Genomic DNA, 22,887 nt, shown 5'->3' with positions numbered 1-22,887 from the left:
TGTTTGTATATGAATTATCGGTGATGGCATTGCTGTAGAGTTGACGGTCATATGTTGCGGTGTTATCGAATGCACCTAGGAGTGGAGGCAGATCGTTCGTCCAGAGATAGTCGTTTGGATTGTAGAGAGCAGGAGAATCGCCCTCTGCATTTGATGTCATATCGTCATCATCGTTGATATTGTTGTTGAAATCAAAGTATTGATTGTCGGTCATCTGTAAGTGGGCAAATTGTCATCAGCATTGATGTTGCATATTGGAGCAGCGGAAGAGTGGTAAAATAAGTGGGCTTACTTGGAATGTATATGATGGAGCCTATATGATACTATCCTTTGAAGCTGCTCTATGTGTTTAAGATGTGGATCGGGTTGTAAAATCTAAGAAACTTGGCTGAACGGCGAGTCAGCGCAAGTTCAATAAAGCAAAGCTAGTAAATGCAGTAGTAAGGTACCTTTTAATAAGTATATGAATCCGCACAAAGAACGTTCTTTGATTCCCTTAGTTCTCTCTCGCTCTTCGTTGTATTGTTTCAGGAAGGTGAGAGAAGCTGACGAATCTCGAGGTGCCAGCACACATTTGAAATCAAGCAGCGCAGGAAGGAACAACTTGCTTTACTGTAGTTTTAACGCGTTCCCGTAATGAATTCACGTCTGTTCTGCCATTTCGCTGCATTACCATCCAGACCGGACTTTGCATTTATGTGACAGAGTGTTTTGTTTATCCAAAATATACAAAGTCTACCGATCAAACATTATTTTCCCTGCCAAGTCAATAAATTATTCAAAGCCTAGTTTTGAACAGCCAACTGTTTCATGACTGCGTCTAGATATGGATTACCACCTAGTCGTTGAATCTCACTTAAAGCTTGCTTTTCGACTCGTCGTAAATAGCTCTTTGTGTACTCGAAGGATTGAGTTTCATCCATCAGTCGTACGGCATATCTCTTGACATCTACATCAGTTGTTTTCTGCTTGAGTATATCTAGTGACAGGGGAGGAGAAAAAGTGAGATGAGCAATCTATAAATCAAGTCACCAAGGACATGTGCAGAAACTTACTGATCATTTGATGGTTGTTGGTTGTTGATCTGATACAGTGAATGATAGGAAACGAGAACTTGCCCTCCGTCAAGTCTTCACAGAATCCCTTGTTGTCTGTGTACTATGTTTGTATTGGTGTCAGGCATTTAATTCCTCAAAAGCGCAAAAAGCGGGAATCGAAAGATTGAATCTTACTTTCGCTGAAGTTAAATTCATCAAGTCGTCCCGGACCTGAAAGTGAACACCCAAGATGTTGACGAGTGGGACATAGTCAGTTTGACAATTAGCTGCAATTTCCATGAGTTTGACAGCTAGACGTAACAGTCCTCCCGTCTCTACATGGGAAGATAGTGAGCAAAAAAAAAGCAGGTCGAAACCCGGTATGAACAACACTTAACTGTTTCCAACCATTTCCAGATACTGATCCTCAGTTGGACAAGTAGCTGTATCCCTCCAATGAATGTCCATTCCTTGACCACGATGCAGCTGTATGAGCTCTTCAGTAAAGATTTCCACAGCTCTAGGATCATTCAGGGTCAGAGCTTTCTGTAAAGCGATGAAGTAGACGTAATTGGCACAGTTTATGGTAGCAGGTATTCCGTAAATCTTGTGCGCCACTAGTTCAATAGAGGGAGATGGTCAAACCGATTGGTCATTCGGTTGCCGCATTGATCGACACATGTGCCAAAGTTACCCGGTACACCTCTTCGAAGCGACGAGTCGTCTTCCACGTCATCAATTCTAGATGTGAGAATGCATAGTGAATGAATGTAGGTAGTAATCTGTATGTAATTCAAGGACATACAGCAAACTGGAGGTATGCAGCATTTCGACGACCTTCTTGATGATTTCCAGTTTTTGAGGAGGGACGCGAATCCAATGATCAAAAGCTTCGATCAATTTGGTTCGTATTTCTTTACCAGGATATTGGCACAGATATGCAAATGGCTCCAATAACAACTATTTCAAAGATACAAAATGTTAAGATTATGAGATTGTGCAACTGCAAGAAGGAACTACAAGCGGGTACCTGATCAGACTCAGTGACTTGCTCTAGATAGGGTGTAGCCATCATGGCTGATGCTCCTGGTCCTCTTGTTTGTTAGAATATCAGCTTGAAATCGTTCAAATGTATGGTGAATCGGAACTATTTGCAACGTGCGTGGCGGACTTACTCCTTAAGAATATTACGACGGTAGATTCGTGACTTACACGTGCTCATACACGAATATCACGCTAAATCACGTCCGACTTGTACCAGCCCTTTGCTTTGTCCAAAATTCCAGAAATTCCAATTTTCGCGACAACCAAATAGGATATAGGAGTGATGGAACTGTTCACAATAGGCTATAACGCATTGCGTGGAGAGAAGGGAGCTCCTCAATCTGCTACTGAAACTAGTACGACAAAGCATCGCATTCCTTGTTTAATTCAACATTCTTCAACATTTGTGGTAATTCTTCGTCAATTGCTAGTCGACAAGCTATGCGACCGTGTATTAAATGCAACATTATTGGAAGACAGACGAGCGGCTGTCATGGGGCTGAAGGGCCTGGCTCGCGACTGGAGACTGGCACGTTCAAATCATTGCTCAAGGACGACAAATTCATGACAACTGACGACAATGTTGGCCGATGCAGGAGGTTGGAACTAAAGGAATGATACCATTGATCACTACTTTGCGGAACGATCGGAGAGATGTGGAATTGGCCAAAGCTGTACTGGAAACACTTGACACACTGTGTATAAGTGAACCTTCTTCTGCCACTGAAAAGGATGCTACTCAGAAGAAGGTATTCATATTCAATTGCTTTTGCCGTCTGTCAACGAGAAGCAATTGGCTAATTCCCGTACTTGATGGTTAGGGAAACGATTTGGGTGTCATGTTCACCGAAATCTTCATCAAGGTATTGCCACTATCACAACCAAATAATACAAAAGATCTGCCAAGACAATGCGTCTCATTTGCTCTCAACGTCTAGAGCGCTGAAAACGTGACGCTTCTATTGGATATATTGGAAGAACACGACTTTTACGTCAGATTCTACACTGTCAAGCTGCTGACAACGTTATTGACCAACAAGCCAGATCAACTGCAATCCTGTATCCTCACTAGTCCTGTCGGCATATCAAGGCATGTCCGTGTCATTATAGTTTGTCTCACCTTGTTGCGCTCACACACTTCCGACACCAACCAGATTGATTGACTTGTTGGATGACAGACGAGAGATTATTCGAAACGGTACGATTGCCCTTCTCATGTAGTGAAACATGCTGTCGTAACCAAGCATCATGACTTAGAGGGATTGCTCTTATTAATCTCATTAACTGAAACCAACGCCGATATTCAAAAAATTATTGCCTTTGAAAATGCCTTTGAAAGGCTACTATCCATCATAAGAGATGAAGGCGCCACAGATGGTGGAATCATTGCTCAAGATTGCTTGACATTGACTCAAAATCTGTTGAGGCATAATGTATCGAATCAGGTAAGCACGTACGATTGCAACAAAACATGAGTGTCAAGCTTACGTATATGCCTTGACACATCTAGAACTACTTTCGAGAGTCAAGCTGCATTCAGCTCATACCATCACTATTAATATCTCGAGTCTTGTCTGGAGATCCACCTGTCGCTATCGAAGTGACATTAACGCATGAGGCGAACTCATGGCAGCCTCAAAAGGTGGTCAATACTGGATTGATTCTCGAGTTGATACGTATACTGGTTATGCCGAATAATCCAAATACTCCCATGAACCAGGTAAATTTGGCAGTATCTGAATGATTGGTGATTGGTGTGTTGGTCGTCTCTGCGATACTAATGCTAATCTCTTCTACTTTTTTGCCCCATAGAACGTCATGAATTCAGTACACCTCATAACTCCAGTCCTGGATTTAGCAATGTCACAGACCATACCGACCAAAGTCAAGGCCCAAGCGTTGTATACTTTGGCCGATATGATTCGAGGAAATCCAGCAAATCAAGATCTCTTTGGTAAATCAACGGTACAGCCTTCATCACCAGCCTTTGATAATTCTCAACAGATGCGGAATGGTAAACCACCATCAAAAGGTTTACCTCAACCAGCACTAGTATCAGTCGTGCTGATTGCATTGAGTAATACCAAGGATGAGTTCTCGTTGAGGACTGCTTCTGCGTATCTATTCCAGGTGTGTTTGAGAAATTCTCGTCGGCAATCGTATGAAATAAACCTTCTTGACAGTTGTTGCTTATCTAGTGCTATCTGCATAATAACACAGAAGGACAAGTCGTTGTCGCTTCTACTCTTACTCCACCTCCTCAAGATAATCCAAACTCTCAACTTGCAGGTAAGATTGGAATTGTTGAGCCTGGAGCAAAAGAATTGTGACCTGAAGGAAATGATTATGCAATAGACAAACCTGCATCTGTCGGCTCTCTTCTCCTCGCTGCTTTATTCGATTGGGACACCTCTGCGAAAGATCCATTTCGTTGCTGGTTTGCCGCCATGATGCTGTCTCAAATAATACGGCGGAATCCAAAATCCCAAGAGATGGCACTGGCCATCAAATTCAATGAAGCTTCAGGAGGTGAAAATTTATTACTTTGTCATGCCGGTTTTTTGTTTGGCAATGTATAAGAATCAGATCGTAATTCTGATACGTTGAATTTGCCACTCTCGTAGACGAGTCAATATCATTATTACACAGATGTACATACTCTTTGCTAATGGCTCATCGGAATGGAGCCGATGTCCGAGTTCAAGTTGGATTTTTATGTCTGTTGGCTATATGGATGTATGAATGTCCACCTGCTGTCAATGAATTTCTGGCTGAAGGATCTAATTTACAAGTGGTGAGTTGATTGGTACAAGGGCTCCTACCTTGGTTTCTATTTATAACAACCATCTGACCGGTTTTTTTTAGCTGATTGAACAAATAAGTAAAAGTTCTGGTTTGGATCCACTGGTACAAGGAGTGGCAGCCTTTGTATTGGGCATGTGTTTTGAACATAATGATGATTCGGAGCCAGCGTTTACAAAGTATGTACAGTGTGATCTGCTTTGAGATTTTTTTGCTGATATTACAGGTTGTCATATCAAGATTGAAACTGCATCAGATCGTGTCGAGTCGTATTGGCACTGATCTATTCGTTTCTCGTCTGGAACGGCTGAGGGAATCCAAGGCATTCAATAGAGCGTCACCGTATATGCAGGTATGAGGCAATGGCCTGAGGCCTGAATGAGGATTTTTTCGGTCGGGGTTCCGGACTAACGGTGATTTGGTTCTAGACACTAAATGAAGTTGATACCCGTGGATTCCCTGAATTATACTTTGATTACTCGTTTGTGGACTTTTTTAAGACGAATTATGGTATGTTATGCCACGCCAAAAATGGACAGTGAACCGTCAATGACCTTGCAATCACTCTAGAAACAATCTCTCGAGCAATCACTGCTACACGATCAAAAGCTAGCCCGAAGAAAGATACAAGTATGTTGCTCATTGGTTGATTAGACGCCGGAAATTCAATTTTATCCTCGGCTTCTGACTGATCGCTTTTTATGCCTTAGTATTGGATGAGGGAGATGAAAGTGCGATCATCAAATCATATAAAGTTTTGATTAGCAAACAAGATGCTGAACTTCACGAGTTGAGGAAACGAGTAGCAGAATTAGAAGTTAGGCTAGCAGGGGAGGTACGTCTCAATTGATGTATATTCAGAGGTTCTTGACCGTTTTTTGGTTGCGGTTATTGCACATCGACATTGAATCTTGCTCACATCCTGAAAATATTGTAGGCGGCGCTGAGAGAACGTGTCGATGTATTGAATGCCACGGTGCAAAAGCTGCAAGTGTCCAATGCAGAAATGACGAGAAAGTATGCCAACCTAGACAAGGAACACGAGGATTTACTCGTGTGTCTTGCAGAGCAAGATATGCAACAAAAAGAACTTCGACAGAGGCTCAAAACTCATGGGGAGGTTATAGAAGATGATGACGACGATGACGATGACGATGAAGGTGGAGATGGTACTAATGGAATAGCATAAGAATCTTGTTGCTTTATGTGTTGTACAAATAGAATTGCTGGATAAGTAAAACATTGTGTGCGTCGTCGGATTGATTGGATTCTTACAGAATATTACGTTTGAAGATGACGCACCAATCAAGTGGACATAATACTATACCCTATGCATAATACTATACCTTGGTGATTAGACTCGAACGTCAAACACTTATCAATCAGTATGCCACCCGGCTGTATTTACGAGCCATTCCGACGAATAACAAACAAAGTCAAACGTTCTGAATCTGTACTAATCGTTTTTGTCGTCAACATAGAATATTGACCGTGGATCAGACAATGAGTATTGGACTGACCTGGCATATGAGCCAGTACTAGATGATAAAGGCTACAGGTAGTCACGATATGATGCAAGACTTGGAGACTTCTGAGCATCGTTTTCTGGAGTGGGTCTGGGAGCCCCGAGCAGTGGATCTTATTCCACGGCTGCAAGCTCTCCCAGTCGTGAGGAAATGAGTAGCTAAGGCGCAGGGTAATAGGGAATCGGTAAGAAAATTCGTTGAGACTTGGGGTTGGGGCTGTCTATGTTGAAAATCCTCGATTTTTTCTTCTAGAATGGGTCCGATAACTATGGTCGTATCGGATTGTAGTAGACGACTGTTGATAAAAGTATATTTCAGAATTGCAAACTGAAAAGCTGTATTGCTGCCATTAGCAAATATAGGTGCGACAAGCAGTTTCAATGCTGTGGATGGCAATCACCACGCGAACTCGTGAGGAGTGGTTCAATGTGTTTGTCACTTCTGCGTCCTCGATTCAGTCGAAGCGTCGTTACACGCGAACCCCAAACACATAGATCAAAATACGTTTCTTCGTCGAAAATGGCCTCTGCAGCGCTCCAAGAGATTAAATCTCATTGACACAAATTAAACCCAAGTCGCTTTCACTACTCCATCGTCGTCGTTTGTCAAGGAGAAAGTCAAACAATCCCTATATTCATCATCTGCAGACTAAACAATGGAAGCTATCAAGAGTCTGCTGATGATTATATCCTGCTGCATGATAATGATAATGTCCGTCAGTTCTCAGTCTACTAAAACGAGCAGCAATTCATCATCTGCATCAACACCAATTGCTTCAGCAACATCGACTCCAACTCCTGCCATTGTCTCGTGTACCATCGGAACTAATATGGGAAATGTCATTGTATTGCAGCCTAACTCATCGTAAGTATCCCGCTTCAACTCTTTGCTCCTTGTCGCAATGTGTAGTGAAAATGACCTGGCAGTCACCACCATTTGGAAGAGCACAAATGCACTGAACCTGATGATGTTGCATTGAAACTCGTGATGATCCATCGCCCCATTGATGATCAACTATGATACAATTACTAATACTACATACTTTTATTATTAGTTCGTTGTGCTTTATTGGACAAGCTTGTCCTATAATCTGGAGTTACTCGGATGCTACAGACCCCTCCTTCCCTGCCTACAACGTCAGTATTTACTACAAACTTGCATCTGCTCGTGACGCTACATATGCCCTAGCTGCAACTCTTCCAGCTTCGGTCAAGTCATACATCTGGGTGCCGCCAACCGTCATCACAGGCCCATATATCGTACGAGGTATGCTATCATGTTAGCTCCGATTTTGAAGTTTTCGGGTTATTTGGCTTTCTTCTTTGTTGCTTGCTTACACCAAACCGCCATTCGTCAAAAGTTGTCGTCGACAACACAGACCCATATATTAACGCAGGTACGAGGTGTGCTATCATACACTGACGAATTTAACAAACATTTTGCGTTAACGCAGGGCTATGGGGTCAATTGTGTCAAGGATTCCCTCTGCCTGGCACATCCACCACTGCTGGGTTTTTGGTACTAAGTCGAACCCCACTTGCACCAGCAGCTGATGTGTTACCTGCCTTTTCGTGTGCTAGTAAAATTTTCATAAGTCACTGCTCAATTGTGCTTCTAGTGATACTCGTTTCAGTAGCTGGTAGTCTGTTGATGTGAATCGATGTGAAGCTTATAAGTACTGCTGAATTCTACAAATGATCTCAGTTTCGTGATTGTCACGTTTCGTAATGCAAAGCAATGTAGTAAAATCAGTTTCAAGCTGCAATAACAGTTATTTCAAGTTCCAAAGACCAAGTTATCGTTTGCGTGATTTGCGACTTTTTTTTGAACACTTTTTTTTAAGCCAGATCAACAACTTTTTTGCTTGAACAGGAGTAGTACCCAGTAGTCAAGCTACATAGAGTCACTAATGCCTCCAAGGAAGCGCAAAATCGAAGAGGAAGCTCCTACCTCTGTATCTACCACACCAACAGCAGCATCGTCAACATCGCCAACCAAAAGCTATAAAAAAAAGAAGGCAGTTCCGCCAGTTCCAGCTCAAGCTCCACTGCCGATCGCTCAATCTGTCGTCGAGGACTTTCCACGAGGTGGCGCATTGCCTTTATCTGCTCTGGAATTCCGTGAAGTTGCTGATAGAGCATCAAAAGATGTTTTGTTTGATGTATGTGTATACGATCGCTGTTTGGTTTATAGTGAAAGCCTTGAGAAGAGTTAATCAATCTTTTACATGCATGCTTATACACATATTGACCGCCTCTATTTTTCATTTAGCAATCTGCTTCTGCAAACTCGGCCAACACAAATTCTAAAAAACGCAGTAAACAGCAACTGGTCGATGATGCTCGAGCTGCAAAAAAGGCTAAATCCGCCGTCCCTTCCGAAGACAAGCCTAAATCCACAGATGTCTTGACATTCAAACGATTGAATGTCAACATGTGCTTGTTAGGTGTCATAAGAGAAATCAATGATTTGGATCTTGTGTTGTCATTGCCTGACCAACTGACTGGCTTTGTCTCTATTACCGAGATATCCAAAGTCGTCACTGCTGCTGTAGAGAGTGCGGCTGCCGTTGGAGATGATGAAGAGAATGACGCTGATTTGGTATGGGAAGCGCAAAAATATTCTGCAACAACTGATATTTATCCACTGACAATTCAACCTCGCCTTTTCTTTCTTCCTCAGATACCCAAACTCAGCACCATGTTTGTGGTCGGCCAGCTCATGCCATGCTGTATTGTAGCATTAGAAACTACAGAACCAAGTAAAGAGCATCCTAAAGGAAGAAGAAGGATTGAATTGTCATTGATGCCTGAACGTGTCAATGCCAGAGTATCTCCTTCGGATATTCGTGAAGGAATGGTAAGCTACATTTAACGTAGGAGAAAAAACTTAACCGTCATAAACACCGATACTCATACGTTTTTATTTGTAGACCTTGAGTGCTACCGTCACATCGCAAGAAGACCATGGATACGCACTGTCTTTTGGAATTGAAGGAGTAACTGGATTCCTGAATAACAAGCATCTAGGAGGACACGGTATGTGTTTTTAAGAGAAAGCAGTGACCTGACTTAACCTAACGCATCAAACAACCTGTTGCAATTAGACGCTCTGAAGGCAGGGGATCTGGTATACAGCAGCGTCCTCACTACAAATGAAGCACGGCGTGTGGCTTCAGTCACCCTCGAAGCATCAATCGTACCATCATCGCAAATCAAGATGGCAGAGACAATGCTGCTGGAATCTCTGGTACCTGGATTACTCGTATCAGCGAAAGTCAGAAATGTTACCATGAATGGGCTTGTACTCTCATTCTTTGGAATATTTGAGGGTACAGTAGATATGTTCCATACAGGCAAACGTTTGGTATCTTTGGAAGACGATTTGCACAAGTTTTTCAAGGTTGATCAAAAGGTGACTACCAATAATGGAAAATATGAGAAGCATGACGAGACTGAACCGAACTTTGGTACCTGTCTAGGTTCGAGCACGTATCTTGTTCGTCGACTATGAACGTAAACGAGTAGGCTTGACGTTACGACCTACCTTGGTATCATGGACAAGACCTGAATCTCCCGCTAGCCTCGATATTGGAACCATCGTTGAAGAAATGACTGTCACTCGAGTTGACCAAGACGTCGGAATCTTGCTCGATTGTCCTGGTGTTGAAGGAGCTTATTGTCATGTGAGTTGAGACACTACGATCCCATTATTGGGTGTTTTTGGCTGATTTCTACTTCAACACATAGTTATCACGATTATCCGACACATTCGTCGAAAAGATTGATAAGAAATTCCGTGCAAAGACTCAACATCGTGCAAGAGTTATTGGAATGGATTTCTGTGATGGGTTGATTCAAGTGTCTCTGCAACCAACTGTTTTAGCACAGACCTTTTATCGACATGAAGATTTGAAGCCTGGTATGATTGTCAAGGTACGCAGCTTTTGTCGAATCCCTAAGCAGTTAGAGGCCAATTCTTTTCACTAATGCATTTATTTGCAGGGACGAGTATTGAAACTCGAGTCATATGGAATGATTGTTGGTCTTACAGACACGATTCGAGGACTCTGTCCAAGGAGTCACTTATCGGATGTAGCATTGAGTCATCCTGAACTCAAGTTCAAGATTGATGGTGCTGTGAAGTGCAGGGTAAAATCGAGCTTGTTTCTTTGCCAATGTCACTTTTTTGTTGATTTCTATTTTCGAACAGGTCTTAACAGTCAACCCCAAGGCCAAAAAGTTGACCCTGACACATAAAAAGTCTCTACTCAATTCAACCCTCCCGATCATCGAATCGTATAATGTATTGCCCGGAACATTGGCTGATGGTGTTATTACTGCCGTCAAGGATTTTGGTTGTATTGTATCTTTTTATAATGATGTCAAGGCTTTGGCTCCCATCTCAGAATTGAGGTACTAGTCCTCCTTAGAGGTATTTTTTAATAGCTATCTTACAATCCGATGTTGTATAGTGATGCCTTCTCGAATCGTGCTGCAGACCATTTCACTATGGGACAAGTGGTAAGATGTCGTGTGTTGACTGTTAATCAGCAGGAAGAAAAGATGAGGGTTACCCTCAAGGTACGATTTGCATGAATGAAGAAAGTTACCGGCGGTGGACCATGACAATGCTCACGCACTTTCCCTTTCTGTATAGCCATCAGCTATCTTACGACCAGACAGACCTATGGATGTGAATTTGGTATCGGTAGGACAGGCAAGTGGACGGTCGTTGATCAAGTCAAATGGGCCATCCTCATGTATGGTTTTTTTAATTCTCGTCATCTATTGTCATTTGTTTGACCTAGATCGTCTCTGGAACCGTATTAAGCGTCGAATCATCAGAAGCCATCATCGAACTGTCTCCATCATCCCTTCACGGCATCCTGACTAAGTCTCACATCACCGACTTCGAATCAAACGAAACTCCATTATTCGCCATTCTCAAATCTGGAATGCAAATGCCTGAATTGGTAGTCCTGTCTGTTGATGCATCTCGAGGACGTGTTTACGTGACCCGTAAGCCGTTACTGATTCATGCTGCCAGACAAGCTGCTTCAGCTGGCAGTTTATCGAGTGTGGAGAATGTTAATTCTGGAAATCTTTTACCTGGATTTGTCAAGAGTTTGCAATCCAATGCTTGCTATATTCATTTCTTGGGTGGATTGTATGGTGTTGCTCGTATTCATGTAAGTTTCTGGTTTCTTTTCATGTCTCGCAGGCGCCAAAAAAAAGACAAATTTAAATGGGCGGCATGAATATCCTTCTTGCTCACATCACTTTTCGATCAATTCTTATAGAATCTCTCCGATCAATACGTATCAGACATATCTCAACACGTGAGGGTAGGCAAATCACTCCTCACACTCGTCACGGACGTTGATACAGCCAACAATAGATTAACTGTCAGTACCAAATCATCACAAATCCAATCCCATGCTCAAATCAAAGAATACGAGCTCGTCTACCTCCGATCCCTCTTCGAAGAAATGGATGTTTTAGCCATGAGGAGCTTTGAAGCTTGTGATAATCTACCGTCAATCCGTATTGGTGGTCTCGTAAAAGGCTACATAAAGCAAAAATTGCCGTTTGGATATACTGTAGATTTAGCTGATGGAGTATCTGGAGTATTGACGTTTGAGAATGCTGATAAACGAGTCTTGAAGGTTGGTGAAGAGGTCACTGGAACTGTGTTGGATTTCGATCCTGCTAAGAATATTGCGGATATGACGTTGACTGGTTTGGCTGAAGAGGATGAGTCTGATATGGTAAAGCTTGAGAGCATTTGTACTCATCCGCTCGCCCCTTTCTTACCTTTTTCCTCACTCTTCTAGTTGATCCAAGCATTTGAGAAGCAACGACTATTAGAGGCAAAAATAGAGATGGTCAAAGAAAACTATCTAATAGTTACAGTCATGAAGCATGTGATTGGATTTGTGGCAACAAAGACCCACAGTGCAACAATGACCTCCATATTTGATAAGCATAGAGTGGGTCAAACACTCAAAGTATCCATAGGACAAGTTGGAAACCTCGAATCAACTCAATTCGCATCACGTCGTCTATTACTAGTCGCACCTCCTCAAAAGCAACAAGAGAACCCAACCACTACAAAATCATCTAAAGGCCAGCTAGGAGATCGTATTTTAAAAGAACCCATAGATGCAACCAAAACCTCGCTGGATGATTTCAGTGTAGGAGTTAGGGTAGCCGGCAAAATCAAAGCTATAAAGGACGCTCAAATGAATGTGACGCTTGGAGCTAACCTATTTGGTCGGATTCATATAACTGAATTGGCAGATGAGATTGCCCAACTTGATGATCCCAAAAGACCATTCAAGAAGTACCACCTTGGCCAAATAGTGCAGACTCGTGTTGTTGGATATCATGATGCCAAAACACATCGATTCTTGCCAGTTACGCATAGAGTCAATGGTATCAAGACCGTCATTGAATTATCGCTCAGACCCTCTCTGGTAGATAATGTCAGTGAGAAGGTTGATGTTGATGTGATGCCTACATCAGATTCTATTCCGGTAGGATCCGTCGTGACTGGATTTGTCAAAACTGTAAGCGACGGTGGTGTTTACGTACTTATAAGTCCAAGCATCATGGGTCGCATAGCACCTCTAGAATTATCCGATAATGTATCCGTGATCGAGAAACCAGCATTGCACTTCTCAGTCGGAATGGCAGTGAAATGCCGTGTATTACGTAAAGACATTGGCAAGAATTCTCTCGACCTGTCTATTCGTGCTGTAGAATCTCCTCTAGACGTTGCCACTATGAAACCAGGTCAAGTAGTTACTGGTCGTATCGGACAAATCTCGCCTGCTACAGGATATCAAATCCAACTGGGCCAAAATATAGTGGGACGAGTGTATCTGACTGATATAGCTGATACATATTCTCGCAAGACTTTGAAAGCATACAAGGTTGGACAGATTGTGAGATGCTGTGTTATTGATATCGATGCTGCTCAACGTCGATTGGATTTGTCGTTGCGTCCTTCTCGACTTGCGGTGGTACCTGAACAGGATGAAGACTATAATGTCGAAGTCCAATCCATTGACGATATAAAACAAGATACTGTCGTTTCAGGATTTATAAAGAACATCAGTGAAAATGGATGCTTTGTTGCCATCAGTCATAAGTTGGTGGCAAGAGTCAAGATTAGTGGCTTGTCTGATGCCTTTGTTAAAGATTGGAAGGCATTGTATAGTATTGGTCAGTTAGTCAAAGGTCGCATCCTCAGGTGAATACAGGCTTTAAATCGCCCGTTTTTGTTTCGTCCTCAAACAACTTATATTTTGTTTTTCCTGTCCTTTTCTAGTGTCAACAGTGCTACTGGTCAAATTGAAATGACATTGAAAGCAAGTATTGTAGATGGCACTGCTCCTGCTAAAGCTTTGTCATTGTCTGATCTTGTTAAAGGTCAAAAACTACGTGGCACAGTCAAGGCTATTAAGCCATATGGTATTTTTGTGTCGCTTGGAGATGGACGATTGAGTGGTCTTTGCCATATTTCTCAGGTTTGTACTTATTAATTCTATTTGAGCCAAAAAAAACCCCCGGCAACGACGAGTATTAACCACTCCATTTCGTGTTGTTAGGTCTCTGACACACCCATAAAAGAAGTCGGAACCTTATATAGTGTAGGAGACGCAGTCAAGGTCATCGTATTAGAAGTAGACGAGCCCAAGAAACGATTATCTCTTGGTCTGAAACCCTCCTACTTTGACGCTGACGATATGAGTGAAGTCGACGATGACGACGAAACTCTTGTCGAACAAGTGTATGAATCGGACGATGAAGAGGAGCAGCCAGCCATTGATGATGACGAAGAGGTTGATGAAGCTCAAGAGGATGGAGATAGTGATGCTGAAATGGACGATGGTGAAGAGGACTCGGAAGTCGACGATGATGCGAAAGAGGAAGAGGAGGATTCTGCTCCATCCAATAAATCCAATCCTCTCGCCGCTCAGCTTTCCAATATTGGCGAGTTGGAAATAGATACCTCATTTAGTTGGCTGATGCCTACAAATGAATATGGTCGTCAGGGAGCAAATCAGAGTAAACCAATAGTGTCAGCTGATGCCAACAGTGACGACGAGGACGAGGATATATTATCGTCATCCAGTAAAAAGGCATCTAAAAAGAAAACCCGAGATCTAAAAGAACGAGAAGAAGCCATCTCGAAACAAGAAAAGCTCTTAATGGATGTCGATCGACAACCTGAATCCGTCGATGACTATGAAAGACTCCTACTCGGCACACCAAACGCATCCGTATTATGGATCCAGTACATGGCCTTTGTCTTGCAACTAGCCGAGATTGAGAAGGCTAGACAGATTGCTGAACGGGCTCTCAAAGTGATTAATTTCAGAGAAGAGCAAGAAAAGATGAATGTTTGGGTTGCATATCTTAATCTAGAAAACAAGTTTGGTAGTCAGGAGAGTTTGGTCAGGGTCTTTGACAGGGCTGCCACTGTAAATGATCCAAAGACCATGTATTTGCAGATGGTTAGGATTTATGAGAGGAGTGATAAGAATGATGTAAGTTCTGGTCTGAATGCAATACTACATCGTCTTTTTCTCCATACTCACCAGCTTTTCTCTACCCCAATTTCCATTAGCTTACCGAAGAACTATATACCACCATCTTGAAAAGGTTCAAGGAGAGCTCCAAGTGCTGGACATCCGCTGGATTATTCTATTTAAAGAATGGACGTGCTGAAGATGCCAGACGATTGCTGCAACGTAGTCTGTTGAGTCTTCCCAAACATAAACGTATGCAGTTTCGTTCATTTTTTTTCTGCACCGTACTCACATCCAAAGTGTTTTCTCTCAATCTTATCATAACGTAGACATCAAAACCATATCCAAGTTTGCTCAAATGGAATTCAAACACGGAGAACCCGAACGCGGTCGCACTATATTCGAAGGAATTGTTACCAACTATCCTAAACGTGTTGATTTATGGTCTGTGTTTTTGGATATGGAGATACGTGTTGGAGATGTTGCTATTATACGGTATGAACTTGTATTGCCTCCCGCCACTCTGCCTTTCTGGTCGCATTTACCAATACCGTTCTTTTTTAACACTCTAGGCGATTATTCGAACGAGTGATTCAACTCAAGGTGTCATCAAAGAAGATCAAATACTTTTATAAACGATACCTTCAGTTTGAAAAGACTCATGGAACTGCCTCCGATGTCGAGCATGTCAAGGCTTCTGCAAAGGCTTATGTTGACCGCATTAGTGAGAAATAGAGGATGCTTAAGGTGTCAAGGAAGAAAGGAATAATTTTGCATTGTAGATACGCTTTTCTCTTCTATACCGAAAAATACATCGGATCTCGTTTCGTTTTACGAAAACTGTTCGTCTGAGCGTTCTCCTAACAAGACGTACATTTTAGAGACCAAAATATATTTGACGAATAAATCGTTTCGTCACATCATGTTTGGTGATGTTTTGTCTCCTCGTCTACGTAGGGGTGCCTTTCGCTTCTATCTTCGTGTCTTCGCTCATTGATTGAATGCCAGACGGCCAGAACATTGGGATGCATAATATATTTACACTACAATTGGAGGTGTGATCAAATCCAGCTCCTGGTTAATCGGTTGCAACCGTGGCAAAGTCCGTCAGGTTCGACTGAGTTTAAGACAGTGAAAGAGGTGATCGAGAGCTCAAATCGACAAAAAGAGTACATGGCAGTAGAGAAACTTTGATTATAATTTGGGTTGAATAGCAGACTTCCCTCTTTAAACACCCTTGTCGCTTGTAACGCAGTTTGCGTCGAATCATCAACGCGAGGTTTGGATATTCAATTTAATCGTCTCCACGTAAAAGTCATACAGCTCGGCCCACTCCTGAGTGTCTCTCCTTTCCCCACTCCGTTATTGAATTGTTGGGATTGATGTCAGGAATTATGGGCGACTGAGAATTTGAGGGAAGAGGTTGAAGAAAAGGGGCAGACCAATTTAAACAATGTCGTGAGAAGGTCCTCATAACGCGATGCATATTTGAGTTTGGTGACGATGCAGCAAGGAGAACGGCATTTCAAGCCTGGCAGCTTATCTTGCGCAAGCCAAACAAGGTATGATGTGCCCTAGAAGGATGGATTCAGATCTATCGTGCGTTGAGGGGCCGGAGAGAAACGGTAAAGACAGGTGTGGCCGAATCTGGCACACATCTTCCTCGACTCCCACGGATCTGGTATCAGGTTAAGGTGTATATGGTGGTGGTGGAATACAATGTGGAGGGTGAGACTCACAAGAGGGCCGAATTGGTGACTCTGGGCTGCTCGGTTGTTGGCGAGCATCTGGGCAGTCAGCTGGGTTTACCTTTTGGTTTGCCAAAACAAAGTCTTTATGCCCATGGAGGTGGAGTCGGCTGAATTGGAAGCTATCTTTGAGCCAGAGGATCGAGTTCATCCTAGTATTTTCGCAACCCTTCAGTTCAGTGATATGTAACCATTCCGGAAGTTGCTGGTGATTTAGGTGGTGTTGGTTGTTGAGTGGAGATCTTAAGTCTAGCTATTAATTGTTGATCTATGTACACCATCTCACTTGATCTTCATCCGATATTAGCTCGCTTTAACGTCAATTGTGGGAATGGTGTCGTGTTTTGCAATCCCACTTTGGCCTATGATCAACAATGTGGACATACTGCTTTTCAATGTAATATAATAAGATGAATCTCTATTCCAATATGCACTGGTTCGTTCACAAGCCGTGTTGAAGTTGATCAACTTGTCGTTAATCTAAGCAAAACAAGAAGCTCAGAGACGATGAGAGTGGAGCAGCGACGCGGAATCCCGAGTTATTACGTGTAGTATAAAAATTGGAATACGAATACTGAGTCCTTTTGTTTAAGGAAGCTAGGGTTCAATACTGACGGCTTTCGCCTTCAGAACTTCAAAACCTAGATCTGACTACAGTCGCTTCATCAACGACAGAGAAGACGTAGAAGAGGACATAGCAAGTACAATGCCGTCCATTACGACGCCTCCATGGGTAGCGCATGCTAATGAGAAGGGCAAACGACAAGCTATATATAGCTGCCATGTAAATCCAGCTGGCACCAAACTTGCGACTGGAAGCATCGGTAATCATGAATAATACAAGTTATTATGAAATTACATGATGTTTTGACTGATACTCCTTTTTATTGCATCTAGATACCAAGATCAAGATATGGAATACTGATCCAATATTACATCAAGACAAGGAAGATGATCCCGAAGTACCAAAGTTATTGTCCACATTAGGATACCATACTGGTCTACTTTGCATCATTCTCGTCATATTCAAACATACTCATGATATCTGACGTATCAAATCAAACAGGTCCGGTCGTTTGTGTGCGATTCTCCAACGGTGACGGTCGATTCTTGGCTTCAGGATCTGACGATCAAAAGATTCTCATTTGGGAACTGGACCGGTATGTAAATGCCCCCCAGCGATGCAAACCTGAAGTTGAACCATGGCTACGAAACGAATCGCAGTCGGACTCTAGTCAAGACTCAGATGCTTCTTTGGAAATTTCTAGATCACCAACTGCTATGACTGGATTAGCTTTCGGATCTACTGAAGGAGAAGTCAGCGTGGAAGCTTGGCGGGTTCATAGGAGACTCGTTGGCCATGTTTCGGGTATTGACATGCTGATGGTGTCTGTTTTTTTGCTGCTTGCTAATCCTGCTGTCAAAATAGATGTACAGGACATGGCTTGGGCTCCTGATAATTCATATCTTGCATCATGTGGTTTGGACAGTACAGTTATAATATGGGATGGTCAAACCTTTGGTAAAACGACGCCCTGACAATGTCTCGCCTAAATCAGGAGAGCTCACATACCGTGTTGTTTCTATTAGAAAAAGTCAAGAAATTGGATGGATTTACAGGATTCGTCAAAGGTGTGACATGGGATCCTGTGGGCAAGTATCTGGGAACACAGGTAATAATACTCTTCACCTTGGTGAGATTAATGGTATAATTCCTATTTTTTTCTAGTCTGATGACAAAACCACAAGAATATGGAGGACATCAGATTGGCAGGTCGAAACTGAAATCACAGCACCTTATGAACATGCTGCATCAAATACTCTATTTCGTCGACTGAGGTACGTAAAAAGAGAAGGTGGCTGCGGAAAGCAAAACACGGCTTTTTACATTGATTTAAAATTTTTTGTAGTTGGTCACCAGATGGCAGCATGATTGTAACAGCCAATGGAGAAAATTGTGCTGTCTCTGTAGCTCCGGTTATTACTCGAGATGGTTGGAAGGCAGATATTAATCTGGTCGGACATCACCTTCCCGTTGAAGTTGCTGTACGTATTGCTTGGAGGTTTGGAGGGACTCTCTATACCGCTTGTATATTTAACAGTTTTTTTCACATGTGCTTTTAGGCATTTAACCCAGTCCTCTTCCAAGTATCAAGTAACGCCAGTGATCCAAACAGTCCAAAAGTTGCATCTGGAGTATGTGCTGTAGGAGGACAAGATACAAATATTTCCGTTTGGTGGACTGCTCGTCCTAGATCTGCAGTAGCAACGTGTGAAGCTGCTACACAAGCCATTGTTGATCTGTCATGGTGAAGAATCCATTCTGCAAGACGTCTTTTATCTTTTTTTTGCTCAAAGGAGTTCCTTTCTAAATAGGTCACTTGACGGATTCACATTGTATGCTTGCTCCATGGATGGAACAGTCACCGTTTTGGCATTTGCTGAAGATGAACTTGGTACACCGGTACCTCAAGTAGAGATTGTAAGTCGTTTGACATGGGCTGTCCTCCTACTTCACTGATTTTTTGTGCTTTTTACTACAGGACAGTGCACTCACAAGATACGGATACAATCGAAAAAAGACAACCATAGTCGAATCAGCACGTCAATTGGAGCTAGAGCAAGAAAATGCTATTGCCGACAAGGAGCAATCATCTGAAAGATTAAGCAAGTTGATGAATGCTGCACCGTCATCAGCTGGTGCATCTCCAGCAAAAGAAGGAGCAGCAGCTTCATCATCTTCGGTGCCTGCACCAATGCTGAAATCGCCTTCATTTGTCTTTCCTCGCATGCTGACTCCTGCTGAAAAGGAATTGAGTGCTGCTCAGACTAAGCAACAGCAGCATGTCACTGTTATTGCTGGTAAAAAGAGGGTACAGCCAGTTTTTCTGGGAAGGTGATTATATTACTCTACCTGCGGAGGTTAGTACGTCATTTCTCATCTTTTTTTTGCCACTAGTGCTCGAAATGCAGACGATGATGTTGATATGACACCAGCCACTGCAGCACCTGTAAGTTGTGAAAATGCAAATGTTCTCATTGGCTGACATAGGTCTCACGTTTTTCGTTTGATTTAGGAGAATCGATCAGCAGCTGCTTCACCAACGCGCACAGACGCCATGATAACGATTATTTCTGATGGTGGTATACCTGTTGCTGGTAGCAAGAAGAGAAGTTCAGGAGCAGAAGATAGTGCAGCCAAGAAAGTTGCCAAAGTAAGATGGCGTTTCTCATGTGGCAATAGGGTTCTTTTTGTTCTCATTTTGATTTGTAAATAGGAACACGTACAGTATGTATTACCTTCGGTCATGGATGCTACAAATGTCCCTATTCTCGGAATACCAGCTCCAAAAGAACGTATTTTAGCCAAGATTGGTGAACCATCTCGGAATGATGGAGATGATGTTTGTGTATTGGAGAGTGTGAATGATATTCGTGCAGGTATCCCTTCAAGGCCTTGTTGTTTTTTGTTGCCCATTTCCTTTCTTGACTTTGCTTAAATTCCATGTTGTAAACGCCATCATCGTTACTTTAGGATCAAGTAAAGTCACTTGCTCACGAGGTGAAGTATCTTTATGGCAAGACACTCTTTCATCGGTTGTTACCATGTTGGGAGGTAGTGAGAAGTTCTTTGCGGCGTCTTGTGCTGATGGATCGTTATATATTTATACTCATGCTGGTCGAAGGTAGAGTAAATTTGCTCATGATGGTTCATCCTATTGGATTTTAATCGAATTCGAGACAATTTGGAAGGACTGGATTTGAACCAACCCCCTCCCCCAATCAGTTATGAACTCATTTTCTGTCGTCTCGAATTAGATGGCTTCCTTGTATATCTTTAGAAGGTCCTGCTGTATTCATGGATTTCTGTGGACCTTACCTGATGTGTTTGACTTCGGCAGCTAATGTACATGTTTGGTGCGTATAGCTGGAATACACTTCCAGGTTTTTGCCCTCTTTACTCAGCTCCTCATTTCTCAAAATTATGTAGGAATATCCCAGACCAGCAATCTATATTATCACGAGAAAGTGTTGCTCAACTTTTACGAACATCCAAGCCAACCGCTACATCATCAACAGCAACAGCTTCAACAGCACCAAACCTAACCACATCAACAAACACAGCAACATTTGCGAGTGTCGTGAGTGCAACGATACAACCATCAGGAATACCAACCATCACAACCTCAGATTCGAATTCGTATGCCTATAATCTTGGTATGAAGGTGTGGCAAAAGATGGGTAGAGCACAAGATGGTAATGTGCAAGGAGTAGCAGGAATATTGGCTCGACTAGCAGAGATTCGTAAAGAAGGCGCCAGTGTCCGTGCTGCAAGACAACGAGTGTCTGCTGTGTCTCACCTTGAGGTATTTTATGGCGTCGGTTCTTTCATTTTTGGGTCCATTAAGTGATCTGCTTCCTGGGTGAATTCTAAAAGACTTTACTGGTCACCATAGGATATGGTTGCATCTGCATTAGCACTGCAGTCAGCCAAAGAATACAAGCATTGGTTACATCAATATGTACGTAAGCTGGGAGATGAAGGTGCCACTGCTAAAGTTGGTGAATTGTGTGATGATTTGATTGGACCACCGGAAGTGTGAGTATTGTGCTGTTCACTAATATGTTATTTTGGTGGCGTGTATGGTCAACGCTGACGATTTCTGTTATAGTCTTGCTCTTCCTGGTCAGAGAGCATCTACTTGGGAGCCCATGATACTGGTATTGATTTATTGATTTTATATGCGTTTTTCGGGTATAATATCAGAAACCAAGACCGTTTTTTGAAAATTAGGGAATGTCAAAGCGTGACTTGTTGCGTGAATTGTTACCTACTCTCGGTAAAGCTTTTGATCACTGGGTTTGGAGTTCGGCAATGTCTTTTCCGCTTCTCCACGTCAATCAACCAACATTTCTGACTCAATTCACTCACACACACTATAGCTCGAAGCAGAAACCTTCAACGGGTGACTACAGTGTATCAAGATCAATTGACACAATTGACTGGAATGAATGTAGATCGTTGAAAGAACAGCAGCAACACGTAGCAATATTGTAGCTAAGCATGTAAGCAAGCAAGAACAATACATATATATTTTCTGTCAAGATTGGGGAGGCAAGGGTCTTTACTCTGATGGAAAAGATGCTTATGACGAGCAGTGGAGTTTGACCAGGGCGTCGTTGTGGGTGAGTTTGTATGTTGGTGGTGTGTTTGTTTAATGTTGGGAGAAGAGGAAGAGAGATTGTGTGGGTTCTATCTTCATCTCATCAACAGACTTACTGACTGTGGTCCCTCTTCTACTAGTTACCAAGATCAAGATATGGAATAACAGATGCAATGCTACATCAGACAAGGAAGAGGATCCCGATGTATCAAAAATGATTATCGACTTTAATAGGACTGGTCGTTTGTGTAAGATTCTCTGATGGTGATCGTCGATGTTCAATGAATTCTGATTTGAGAGCTAGATCCTTAGGTGAATGCTCGCAAACTGACCATCAGAGTTGGATCAGGGCTTCGAAACGCTAAAGCTCCGTAATGGTGAAGTCGGTCTCAAAAGATAATGTCGTTTCTCTGAATCTAGTTCAATAGCACTTGACCTTTTGTTGGCGTCGCTGAATCAACAGTACAAACTCACATTGTTTTTCGTTCTCACCACATTCTTCCATACATGAGGATGTGGTTGCATCTAAATTAGCACTACAGGCAGCTAACGAGGACAAGCAGTAGATGCATTGACATGTACTTAGTTGACTCTGACCCTCGGTTCAATAGTCACATTCTTCCTGATCAACTTGGTTTGAGTATGCATGAAATGTTTGCCATACATTTTTTCTCGCAATGTTTGTTCTTCATACTAGCATCTGCCTTTGCCTTCTATCATCTTGGCACCTGTTATCTAATTCATCTATTTGGCTTGAAATGTAGGGAATGTCCACCGTGTGGGGCTAGTTGGGTGAATTGTTACCTAGTCGACGTAAGAATAATGCTGGTTGTCACAAGACACACATTTTTCTGCTATCGTTCTGTTGCCACAGCCTATTTTTGACACAATTTGCACCTTTGCAATGTACACTACACAGCTAGAAGAAACCCTCAATGTGTGAATATACTGTATCGAGCATGGATTACCACAAGTGACTGGAATGAATGTAGACGGTTGAGAGTAAACAACAACGTTTATAAAACG

General features: G+C 42.5%; 4 protein-coding genes across 4 annotated transcripts; 3 read left to right on the top strand and 1 right to left on the bottom strand.

The window, feature by feature from the left end:
- Positions 1-785: 785 nt before the first annotated feature.
- Positions 786-2,112, bottom strand: SmJEL517_g00639 (uncharacterized protein; the record flags this gene model as incomplete). The annotated part of the gene is made up of 7 exons (XM_031166568.1): positions 786-979; positions 1,056-1,158; positions 1,233-1,372; positions 1,436-1,654; positions 1,732-1,778; positions 1,843-1,997; positions 2,068-2,112. The coding sequence occupies 7 exons, from the start codon at positions 2,110-2,112 to the stop codon at positions 786-788; spliced, it is 903 nt and encodes a 300-aa protein (XP_031027449.1).
- Positions 2,113-2,671: 559 nt separating this feature from the next.
- SmJEL517_g00638 (uncharacterized protein) lies at positions 2,672-6,072 on the top strand (the record flags this gene model as incomplete). The annotated part of the gene is made up of 15 exons (XM_031166567.1): positions 2,672-2,830; positions 2,903-2,944; positions 3,020-3,190; positions 3,260-3,526; positions 3,592-3,801; positions 3,894-4,211; positions 4,280-4,370; positions 4,437-4,610; positions 4,706-4,875; positions 4,947-5,062; positions 5,124-5,235; positions 5,312-5,393; positions 5,454-5,513; positions 5,594-5,718; positions 5,821-6,072. 15 exons carry the CDS (start codon positions 2,672-2,674, stop codon positions 6,070-6,072), a joined length of 2,349 nt encoding a protein of 782 aa, XP_031027448.1.
- A 2,246-nt stretch (positions 6,073-8,318) lies between these two features.
- On the top strand, positions 8,319-15,683 carry SmJEL517_g00637 (uncharacterized protein; the record flags this gene model as incomplete). Its single annotated transcript, XM_031166566.1, has 19 exons — positions 8,319-8,570; positions 8,681-9,010; positions 9,092-9,268; positions 9,342-9,447; positions 9,516-9,823; positions 9,891-10,094; positions 10,159-10,344; positions 10,414-10,560; positions 10,622-10,824; positions 10,884-10,992; positions 11,069-11,119; positions 11,220-11,600; positions 11,712-12,179; positions 12,246-13,666; positions 13,745-13,943; positions 14,025-14,966; positions 15,047-15,200; positions 15,278-15,443; positions 15,521-15,683. The coding sequence occupies 19 exons, from the start codon at positions 8,319-8,321 to the stop codon at positions 15,681-15,683; spliced, it is 5,967 nt and encodes a 1,988-aa protein (XP_031027519.1).
- Positions 15,684-17,402: 1,719 nt separating this feature from the next.
- Positions 17,403-22,173, top strand: SmJEL517_g00636 (uncharacterized protein; the record flags this gene model as incomplete). The annotated part of the gene is made up of 21 exons (XM_031166565.1): positions 17,403-17,520; positions 17,594-17,695; positions 17,763-18,065; positions 18,126-18,218; positions 18,287-18,369; positions 18,426-18,535; positions 18,607-18,742; positions 18,821-19,005; positions 19,073-19,178; positions 19,240-19,592; positions 19,656-19,707; positions 19,774-19,911; positions 19,975-20,137; positions 20,232-20,382; positions 20,516-20,614; positions 20,688-21,063; positions 21,154-21,296; positions 21,370-21,418; positions 21,492-21,537; positions 22,002-22,109; positions 22,166-22,173. The coding sequence occupies 21 exons, from the start codon at positions 17,403-17,405 to the stop codon at positions 22,171-22,173; spliced, it is 2,922 nt and encodes a 973-aa protein (XP_031027518.1).
- Between the last annotated feature and the right edge of the window lie 714 nt (positions 22,174-22,887).

The sequence above is a fragment of the Synchytrium microbalum genome, assembly GCF_006535985.1.
Source record: "Synchytrium microbalum strain JEL517 chromosome Unknown SmJEL517_scf0002, whole genome shotgun sequence".
NCBI lineage: Eukaryota > Fungi > Chytridiomycota > Chytridiomycetes > Synchytriales > Synchytriaceae > Synchytrium > Synchytrium microbalum.
The sequence above is the reverse complement of the archived record's forward strand: the minus strand, read 5'-3'. Positions and strand labels throughout refer to the sequence as shown.